Source organism: Lycium barbarum, chromosome 11, assembly GCF_019175385.1.
Source record: "Lycium barbarum isolate Lr01 chromosome 11, ASM1917538v2, whole genome shotgun sequence".
NCBI lineage: Eukaryota > Viridiplantae > Streptophyta > Magnoliopsida > Solanales > Solanaceae > Lycium > Lycium barbarum.
The window spans coordinates 10,762,035-10,773,604 of NC_083347.1; the positions used below are offsets into that span (position 1 = coordinate 10,762,035).

Below are 11,570 nucleotides of genomic sequence, written 5' to 3' on the forward strand. Positions count from 1 at the left end.
AGCATCGTCATATTTTATAAATATACTCTATTCATATGTATATATACATCATTCTCCCCATAAAAAATGGCCAAATACTGGAGTCCGCTTGTCCACTATGAGCTCGATTTAGGCCCACTATACCAATGAAGGCCATTTGACTCATATTATGAGCCCAAATTAGACTAGCCCATGATATAATGGTACCTACATGATCCTTAGTACAACCTTAACTTCTCTTTTCTGTTTCAACTGGAAATGAAACTTCCTCCAGTTCGGTAAGCAAACCCTTTAACATTCAATATTTGAATATTTTTTCTCTTTCATTTACTATAATGTCTCATAAATATTCAATAAATGCTGTTATATATAGAAATTTTTAATAACCCCAGCAAAGAAGATACACCCTAAACCTCTTCTTGATGAACAAAGTTACAAATCTTTTGTTCAATTTTTCCATTCTTTACAGTCAAAAAACCACTTTGTGTGATGAAATTTGATTAGTTTTAGCAATATGAATCTGTCATTGTACACAGCTAAAACAGCCTACAGATTCTTGAGCTCCAAAGCTACATGTTGCTCTCAAATTACTACAAAAAGCATGGTGAAAACTTGTAGGAGTGAACTCACAAGCACTAAAAATCCTAAAGTAAAGTTAACAGACCAACAAAATGAAATCTTGGAAGCCATTTCAATTGGGAATTCTGTTTTCATTACTGGTTCTGCAGGGACTGGAAAAACCTATTTACTTCAGCATATTATCACTAAACTTAGGAAGATTCATGGGAAATCTCGGGTTTTCGTAACAGCCTCAACTGGAGTTGCTGCTTGTGCCCTTAATGGGCAGACTCTTCATTCTTTTGCTGGAATTGGTCTTGGTGATGCTAGTGATGTGGATTTGCTATCCAGAGTTACATTGGATAAGAGAGCGTTTCGAAGATGGAATAAAGTTAGGGCCTTGGTTATCGATGAAATTAGCATGATTAGTGGTGAGATTTTTGATAATCTTGAGTTTATCGCGAGGAGCATCAGAAGTGAAGAACTTGGTTGTGAGGAAAAGATTTGGGGTGGCATACAATTAGTTGTAAGTGGAGATTTCTTTCAGCTTCCACCAGTTATCAATAAGAAGGGAACAAAAAAGGAATTTGCCTTTGAAGCTGATTGTTGGAATGCTAGTTTTGACATGCAAATTGAACTTAAAATGATATTTAGGCAATCAGATGCACAGCTGATAAAACTGTTGCAAGGAATTAGGAAAGGGAAGTATGATTCTGAGGATTTGAAGTTATTGGATCAATGTTGCTCAAAGGTGGAGCCAGATTCTTCAGCTGTTCAGCTTTACCCAAGGATTGATGATGTGAGCAAAGTGAATGCCGAGCGACTCGACTGTTTAGATGAGGTACTAATTCATTATCAAGCTCTTGACAGTGGTAAAGATCCTTGGAAGAAGCAGCTTAAGCATGGAATTGCACCTGAGTTGATCAAGTTGTGTGTCGGATCTAGGGTGCTTTTGACAAAGAATATTGATGTTATTGGTGGACTCGTGAATGGTGCTACTGGTACAATCTTAGAGTTTGCTGTTGTTCAAGATACTCATAAATCATATGACCATGAGATTTCTGACGTTTGCAGCAGTGGTAACCTGCTACCTGTTGTTAAATTTGATTCCGGGCAAGAACTGATGATTGGTCTAGAAAGATGGTATGTAATGGAGGGAGATGTAGCGGTTGCCATGCGAAAGCAAATTCCCCTCATACTGGCTTGGGCTCTAAGCATTCATAAATGTCAAGGGATGACTCTGAACAGCCTCCATACAGATCTCTACCGGGTGTTTGGCTTTGGGATGGTTTATGTTGCTCTTTCGCGTGTTAAAAGCTTGGATGGCCTTAATCTAGTCAATTTCAATCCGTCAAAGATCAAGGCAAACCCCAAGGTTTTGCAGTTCTACGAAAGATTGTCTGATGAAAAAGATGAACCAAAAGAAGACGGTGCGACTGATGAGATTTAAATTCGGAAGTCTGATGTAAACCTTGAACAATGGTAGTAGAATTTGAAAAAGCTTCTACATGGATCTCACTAAGGTTATCTTGGCCTCTCCTCTTCTTGTACTCTATTAAATCTGTTCCTATTCCATTATGCTACAGTTGGCTGCTGACTAGTTTTAGGCTGAACTAGCTTAGGCGTTTGGAGGATTAACAGTATAGAGTGTCATCCATTTGCAAATTCTGTGGTGCTGCTTATTTTCGCTGCCAATAGTTGTGAGGGGCAGGAGTCTTTGGGGGATAAAGGGGGAAGCATCCATGCCCTACTCCGCCCGTTGGTAATAGCTTAAAATAAGAAGCTAGATATGTGTGTGGAAGACATACATGCGAGTCCAATGTAGAAACAAATCCATTCTTCATTATGAAAGAAGAAAGACGGAATAGAAAGCACCATGGCAATCCAGGAAGACATAAGAAAGATACAATATTTGGTCGTGCAAGCAGGGTATTGAGTTCATCATTGCCTTCAGGTAGCTTATTCGTGGGCAACAAAAAATGTGAGGATTCTGCCTATCACAAGAACTTCCTTAAACTTCATAAGATGCATTGTCCATGTTCTAGATTTTGTCCCTTGAATCCTCAGAATATATGAAGTATCACAACTATATGTAAAGACAGGTAATTGTAAAAGAATGGCTATACCCATTTTTCTCTGAGACCCATGGAGTGCAGTGCAGCACATGGTTCTCCTAAGTGTGTTCACATATTTCTGTATATCTTGATAATTACTAATGGAGCTCACATTCAGCTAGGAAGTGATCTTGATCCATGACAACCTACTTTACTCTGGATTGAGACTTTGGTACAACCAACTAGGTATTTCAGATGAAACAATTTTGTGGTCTAACATGTTTCTTTGCCAAGCTCCCTTGCCGGGGCTTGCTACAGTTGTTTGATAGGGCTCTTGCTACGTCTAACATCTTACCTATGATACCATCATCGTATGAAAATTTACTTGTGTTCGATTGTTACTCTAAACACTCAGCTCCAATATAAACTTTTGAAAAAGCTAAAACCAAGTTGGATAATTCGTCATGATGTAAAATGTTTTTATGCAAATATATATATATATTGAAACTAATTTCTAGTTTCTAGATAATATATTAGTGTGTGGTTGAACATAACAAATTGTATGGTCGTGGTAGAACGTGCCTGAATTCAGACGAGACTAGATTATTTCCATGGTTGACATATCTAATTGTGTTTTGATTAAAGAATTGCAATTGGAGATAAGTGGACATGCAATTGCCGCACAAGCACATAAGACAAAGTTTATCATAATTAACAGTTCTGAAAAGATAGAAATTTATTAGTATTATAGTCTATAGTGTTTCTTAAAATAGTTTCATCTTCCATCCTAGTGACGTAACGTGTGAGATTTCACTGGTCTTCCTCTCTTTTCTCTCCCATGAGTTACTCAATAAGAATTGCATCACAAACTTTCATATACCACATAATATTTGTACAATTTTGCCATAGCCCGAACTACCAAAATTTGTAGCAAAAGTGAACAAACAACAAATTCAAAACGATTGACATGTTACCCTACATACAAGAAAAGACACAAAGAAATCACAGAGTTTTGAAGCAATAATCAACATCAGACTTCCAGTACAAACATAAAGGACGGCAATGGAAGCCATACCGTCACCTTCTCCCCAAACCATCGTCGCACAAAAGAAAGAAAAAAAGTGACGAATAAAGGTTGGAAAACATTCACAATATGAATTGATTAACGGTGTAGCTGCAGCACAGGCACTTCTCATCAGACAGTTGAGCTAGATGAGCGACTCCTTGAACTCTAATGATCAAACTTCAAGATGGCCTCAAGATTCTGAAACATTTAAGTGCCTTTGCCTGCAAAGTGACAGATTCAGAGCTGAGAAAGTGGTCACGAAGCTGCTGAGACCGTGTCAACAAAAGCATGGAAGCAGTTGCAAAAAAATAAATAACTAGGACAAATATACAAAAACTTGGTTGAAGAAACCCAAGTCGGACTGCATTGAGCACTAATTGAAGCAAAAATATATTTTACTAATTCATTCAAAGATATTTAATAGGAGGGGAGCTTGTCTCTGTGTGACATGGAGGTCATTGATTCAAGTCGTAGAAACCACCTCTTACAAAAATGCAAAGGTTGTGTACATATACTCAATATGGTCCAGCCCTTTCCTGGACCCCATAAGTAACGAGAGCTCCTCAGCACACCAGAGATCCTTTTTCATATAATTTAAGACAGTACAAACAGTAACAGCATTCCTCATTTGTTTCAATCACAAAAATGAAAGTAAGACTGAACAGATAAGGGCAAGCATTGATAATGAATTTCGTAGAGAGGTTATGGACGAATGATAACAGGATGTTCCTCACTTTTTGTCCCCAAAGTTTCTACTAGAAAGGGAGAGTATGGTTTTGAAGGCCAAACCTGAATAGATATCTTTGTACTCTTTATTCTAGCTTATATAAATACTTTTTGCTTTTAAGGTAACTATAAATTACTAAACCAAGACTACAAATAAACCAAAGAAACAATCCAAAAAAAATTAATAAACAAAAGACATTTGTATGAATTCTTTCCTATACGCTTCCTTTTAATCCACAGGTCGGCTCATATTCTCCAGAATGACAAAAAGAGGGCTGTTAATTGATCAATTATCAATTCGTTCAATTGATTTCAAGTTGCTTGTTCCATAAGACAACTTCCTAATATTCCTTCATGGATTAAACCTCATTATTGGAACTTCCTTTCATGAATAATGTGCATATTCACTATTAAGTCCTCACCACTTACATATATCTATTAGTTACACATTTATTCTGTAATTTATCTCCATCTTTCAAATTATGTAGCAAAGCAATACATACAACATTACCCAGGGCCAGGTGAGAGAGATTCCTACCTTCCAACATCTTCTATGCAAAAGAATATGTTTGATTTCTTTCAACCTGATAATTATTTGCTGAAAAGTTGGTCTTCTTGTTGGTTGCTCCGCCCAACAATCCTCAATTAACCTGTTGAAATAATCATTTTAAATACAATTGAAGGAAATTGAGAGCAACACAGGGACTTACTCTCTCAGTCCATGAGCATAAAGCTTTTGTGAAGCTTTAAAGGGAGGGCGTTCATTTGCAACATAGGCTTTGGCCACTTCAATTTCCTGCTTCGTGGAAAATGGTCGGCAGCCTTCAATCATCTGCAGAATAGAAAAATATATGAGGCGTACAAATGTCTAAATTATCCGAAGGTCCTGTTAAATATTAAGAGACTTACAAACATGCTGGAACAGTCAGGATTATCTAGTGAATGCATAAGGTAGAATAAGCATAAATTTGCCAGAAATGAGAATAGGGGACAGTAGATGGCAAAACAATCTTTTTGAATACAACTAAAATTGACTGCAAAATATGGAGGACCCCGTTGGTATTCCTTTTTCCTCCATGAGATGAGACCTAGAATGCATACATACAACCCATTGGCAGCATATCAGTCTGATATCATGCTCATCAACACAAATTACACATAAAAATGCTGTTACATAAGTAAAAAGCAAAATTACATCTCTAAAGCAAGAAGTGGTAGCCAGCAAGCCCACAAACATACTAACATTTTTTCTTCCAGACAGGGCACAGCTGGAGAACCTTTTTCAGTAGTTGATGCATGAGAGGAGAGAACTAAGAATAAAAAGAGCCTACCTCTTGCAATATCAAAGCGAAAGAGAAAACATCCACCTTGGTGTTATACTCCTCATTCTTAAAAACTTCTGGAGCAACATATCTCCCTGTAATCAAGAAGTCAATTCAACTTGTTATTCTCATAAACTAAAACACTAGAACTTTATATAACAATAAGTATCATGTTAAAAACATGCATATAAGGACCCATGGTTCTAAAATGATCAAATAGGAATATTGTCCACCAGAATTGGTACTTTTTTCTAAAATAACTTTGTAATTCTCCTCTTCAAATTGTATTGCCAAATTTTCAAGTTAATAATTCTTTTGATGAATAAAAAAATTCAAGATAGTCCTTCCGTCACCTACCAAAGTGACAGGTAAGTTCTATAGAATAACTATAAGACTGGCAATGTTATGGTAGTGAATGTTAAGCATATCCACAAGATGAGTTACAGAGATGCGGATGCTAAGATGAATGTGCGATCATACCAGATTAGATTAGATTAAAAATGACCACGTTCACCAGAAGGTGCAAGTAGCACGCATTGAGAATAAATGCGAGAAGGTCGCTTGAGAAGTTTGGACATGTTCTACAACGACCTACAGATGTGCTAGTCCATAGGTGTGAAATAATGGTAAGCGACGATGTTAAAAGGGGAGAGGGTAGACCTCACATGGAAGGAAGTTGCGCCGAAAGACCTACAAATGCTTGGTATCAATGCAGACTTAGCCAAAGATATGGCACAATCGAAGGAAAAGATCTATTTAGGTGATAGCTACTAGTTAAGGATAGAGTTTAGACTTGTTGGAGAACTTCTAATGTTGTTATTATTATTATACTTGACTTTTATTATTATTATACTTGACTTTCTTTTTTACTTTTATTTTATTTAGTATGATGATGATATGAAATGAGCTTAAATAAAATGGGGATCCATATTGCTGACCCCAACTTGTTTGGTGTTGAGGCGTAATTGTTATTGTAGTCCTTCCGTCCAAAAACTTATAGTTTCATTCACTAGCACAACCATCTAAGGTAAGTTTTTAAATGTAAATTGTTCAGTATTTGCTGGTAAAAGATTCAACAACCCTATGCTGACTTTTAGAGAGGAAACTAGAGGTGAAACATGTGTTTTATTAAAATTAAAAGGAAAAGTAAAACCATGAGAACTTCTTGAACCTAAAATACTGTTTGTATATGTTTTGCAAAAAGAAAAAAAGGAACAAAAACATAGGAGTAATCATGAAAGTGAAGGACCCACGACAATGACAGAATGTCCTGAAAAATCGACTTGTTAAAATGACAACAAAACAAATCATTAGTGTGAATATATTTCTTTAGTGACATAAGACGCTGGGATATACTCACATGAATCCTCTTGACGCAACAGTGGTCTATCTTCCTTGACAGTTTTGGTAAATTTCATCAGCTTACTAAGTCCAAAATCTGCAACTTTCAGATGTCCAGAATCATCCCGTAATATGTTTCTGTCATTTTACTCAGCAATTAAAAGCTTTCCAGACATTTGACAGGCTTATTCAGCCACGAAAGAACAAACAAAGCACGTGACTAGAGAACAGCCAGTAAGACTACAACATACTCGGGCTCTAGGTCTCGATGAATTATTGCTTCAGGTTTATGCTCATGTAAGTAGTTCATTCCTCTGCAAAATGCATACAAATATGACTGTAAGAGACACATAAACGCAACTATAAGAAAGACAATCTTAGAATTCTCTACATATTTATGTACACAGCTTCTTCTGCAACTGATCACAAAGCTGGCCACTATTTTGCTTTCTAATGAAGATTTATAATCATTATTGAGCCCCAAAGGCAAGTCCTGTACTATTGAGATCACCAAAGTTGAATATCTTATAACCCAATGGTGAAAAAACACAACTGCATGAAGAGATACAAAATGAAGTTGACAATTCCAAATTATACGTAGAACTATAAAATCTGTAGTTAGTTCTCCTGTATTAATGACCATTTACCTACAGGGACCTTAGGCAAATTCAAGCACCTGGTGACGGTATGTAATTATACTAATAAGATTCTCCAGTGGAAATTCAGCACATTAGCCAGTAAATTAACCTTGCAAAATCCAGTGCAAGCTTCACCGCCTTTATTGGCTTTAATGCACCTTTCCGTTTCAGGAATGCACGAAGATCTCCCTGCAAACAGAACAGAATAAACGGTGTAGTTTGGATCGTCAGGGACTTCAAAGGCTTTCTCTATGATTTTAATGGATTTTCTTGACATAATGGAGAAAATATTTTCTTTGAGCAACAAAAAAGGAAAAAAAAAACATGGCTTTATGTATGATTTATTAAGTCGTTAACACCCTTGTATTTAGTACTTTATTGATAATTAACCATCAATTATACTGATTTGGCTGCATGGTCGTTCTTGATTTTGTGATAATTCTGAAGTACTTTAACCACATAATTTCTCGATTTTGCGACATCATAGCAAGATTTTGGAGATAACTCCAGGAAGTGGCGAGTTGTTCGTTAAAAGAAAAGTACCTTAGGCAGATACTCCGTGATGATCATCATTGGGCTACTCTGTGTCACAGCACCAAGAAATTGGACTACATTTGGGTGGCGTATCTGCTGTAGTAAGGCAAGCTCATCCCTAAATGCCTTGCTGAAAAACCAATTAGAAAACATAGAAAAGAGTCTTTAGTAAATTTTTATGAACTGTCACATGAGGAAAGTTCTAATTCAAATATAATTGATAGTCTATGACCAACCCACAATTTATCTTTGTCGGTGAAAAATTCTTCACCAAGTTTCTTAACAGCAACCTCAGTTCCACGCCACAGAGCAACACAAAACGTACCCTACAACCATTTAACATGAAATATTTAAAGATATGAACTTCACTAATTTTATCCCAGATACATAGTAAAAATGACAGAAGTTAGAAATAACAGCTAGGATCATAAAGGAAACAGTTGTCAGAAACAAATCCAATAATAACAGCAGATACTTCATCAACCCCAAAATTCTTGATCTACTTAACTGTAGCCTGCCTCACTACTTGGAAATATTTTCTTGAATCACAAACTTTTCCTTCTTCAGAAGGTTAAGGTAATATATTTGACTTTCACTTTATGTTATCTTAGTGTTGAATTAGCATCTTTGCTACTAGCTATTCGATGTCTTCACATCTACAAACCATCTTTTTAAACCTTCTCTTCTAGATGTCCGTGCTAGTTGAAATTAGGTCATGTATATTGCGGTGGATGAATACCATTGGAATGGGTAAATAAGGAAACCTAAACAACAATGCCTGCCATAGATTTGTGACAGGTTGATCAACTCAGATAACCAGAGGGGAAATAGAGCTTGGGAATAAATTCGAAAACCATGTTAGTATACTTGTTACCGAAGGCCAGTATCCCCTTCAAAGGTCAACAATATATCTGGACATCTAATGTGATAACACAAGTACACAACACAAATAACAAAAGGGAAAAGTGTGCAATGATCAAATAAGCATAATTATCAAGTCAGGGAAAAAGTTGTTACCTTTGTTATGTTGACGCTATTACTAAAATCAAGTTCTGTTGGATCAATTTCATACTCTGGAATTTCACAAGCATTTTCGACGTGCATGGGAGCAATCTAAAACCGAAAGTAAAATAGAAAAGGTAAATGCTTATACCATTGTGCAATTAGAGCTGACAATCTAGTTATTGATACATACTGCAGGTACTTTTGCTCCATGTATTTCCAAAAACTTGACCACATCATTATTCTTGTAATATATTGCATCTGCAAGAGGCTATTTAATCATACTTTGTCACTACACTACACTATTGTGAGTAGCCCAAAATAGACCTCAAGACAACTGCACACATGTTCCACAATATAGACATCAGTGTATAACTTGGAGACTAACTCAGTTCACAAAGCAGTCGCGATACTAATGATTAAACACTATTAAGGCTTCACAAATCTTCTCCAGTAACAGATGTACTCCTTTGTTTGAATTTATATAAGTCTTCCCATTTGGAAACCAAAATATTAGACAACATCTCTTTCCGATACAGCTTTCAAATACAATTGTAAAGATATGGCACTTAGGCCTAACTTAACCCCAAAAGGTGGCTGGTGAGGGGAGGATTGCACAGGTCTATATAAGTCCACTGCCTAATCAATGTGGGAATCTAATCATAGACCACTCCCAGGCCCAACTGGAGCATAGACCGGGAGCCCAAACAGGGATGAACCTGGTTTTGATACCATGTAAAGATATGATACTTGGGCCTAGCTCACCTCCAAAAACTAGATCACAAGGAGAGGATTGTCCAAGTCCATATAAGCAAACCACTAGTCCATTTCAAGGTACTTAGGCGTAAGAGTCATATCTTTACATGGTATCAGACCCCTGTTTGCGTTCTAGATCCACGCTTCAGTTGGGCCAAGGCGTGAAGAGGGTGTTACAGTCCCACATTGATTGGAGAATGAACTGGTGGTCTTCTTAAATGGACTTGAGCAATCCTCTCCTCATAAGCTAGCTTTTGGAATTGAGTTAACTCAAGTGTCACGTCACTACGTACAACAATAAACTATACAAAATATAGACTCTGATCAAACTAATTTTTCATCCAATACTTTAATAATATTCGTTTACTCTTACTAAGATAACACATAAGCCAAATTAAAGTTAACCGCGATGCAATTATAAATTAAAGTACCAGTCACAATTAGATTGTTGCGTATCAACGGAGAGGTATACACTAGTTTAAATACACAGTAATAGTAATAAACTATACCGTACTGCCCCAGCGATCCATGACATCCACGTGAGTCCCATTTTTGAGCAGCAAATCAACAACATCAGCATTTCCCTGGCAAGCTGCAATATGCAAAGCAGTCCGTCCATCGATATCTGTGTAGTTCACACTGGTACCGCAGTCCAAAATTTCCTTCATACCTTCCAAATCACCGTCGTTAGCCATATACATTAACCTCAAACCGGAATCCATACCTCCGTCAACTTCACCATCATCATCACCACTGTGGCCAGCGTTAACTGTTGGAGAAAATAATTAAAAGTTGTCAGAAACAAAAATTGGTTAGGGCTAGGATTTATAGTCAAATTTATATAGTAATAAGTTTTCCAGTTTATAAATGAAATATTTTCCTTCAGTAACTGAGCCGGAAACGCCGTTTCTCTCCGGGGCGAGTGATGATTGTCTGCCCAACGGAAACCTTGACTGTGACTTTGAGTACTCCATAAAGGAAAATTAATTCAATGATTTTCGTAAATTTGCTTCGAAGAATTGGAGAACGTTCTAGACCAATCTAGTGTGTTTTATGCAATGTGAAATGCTTTTTCTGTGTGGCTATAAGTGAGGTGTGATGGTGAAAGAATCTGAAACGAATTAACTAGTGTAGAAGCAAGTTTGAAATTTCGTTGAGTTTAAGCATAAAGGGAAACGAATAAAACAAATGCTTTACTTAAAGCGCTAAAGTTAGACGGGGCCCTGGTTGCTATTATACGTCTTTTGGTTTGGTAACTTTAATGGAAATTAATACGAAAAGTAAATAGTAATAAATAATGATGAGATTATTTTGACGAATATATTTTTATTGGTAAAGTTTGTTTTATTAAATTTAAAATGAAATATTCAAGAATAATACAAAATATTTATTTAATTTCAACTATATAAATTTATCATCAATTTGAATCTTATCTTCTTAGAAATTTTGAAAGAAAAAAAAAAGAACTTTGAAGAAAGGAAAATATACCATTTTGTTATTTTCTCCTGGGATTAACAATCTCATAATTGTTATTCAAGCATAAGTGTAGTATGAAAAGAATGTTGAAATTGTAGTATAAGTAATTTCGAGGTTA

The 11,570-nt window shown here is 36.3% G+C and overlaps 2 protein-coding genes across 2 annotated transcripts; one reads left to right on the plus strand and one right to left on the minus strand.

The window, feature by feature from the left end:
* Nucleotides 1-493: 493 nt before the first annotated feature.
* On the plus strand, nucleotides 494-1,987 carry LOC132619412 (ATP-dependent DNA helicase PIF1-like). The gene has a single exon (XM_060334326.1). The coding sequence runs from the start codon at nucleotides 494-496 to the stop codon at nucleotides 1,985-1,987; it is 1,494 nt and encodes a 497-aa protein (XP_060190309.1).
* A 1,461-nt stretch (nucleotides 1,988-3,448) lies between these two features.
* Nucleotides 3,449-11,141, minus strand: LOC132616874 (integrin-linked protein kinase 1). The gene is given in 14 exon segments (XM_060331629.1): nucleotides 3,449-3,857; nucleotides 3,860-3,878; nucleotides 4,922-5,033; nucleotides 5,094-5,215; nucleotides 5,715-5,800; nucleotides 7,066-7,184; nucleotides 7,298-7,360; nucleotides 7,794-7,873; nucleotides 8,228-8,348; nucleotides 8,459-8,544; nucleotides 9,236-9,331; nucleotides 9,414-9,491; nucleotides 10,486-10,745; nucleotides 10,857-11,141. Coding segments are annotated over 14 exon segments (1,371 nt in total). The 5' UTR covers nucleotides 10,951-11,141; the 3' UTR covers nucleotides 3,449-3,822.
* Between the last annotated feature and the right edge of the window lie 429 nt (nucleotides 11,142-11,570).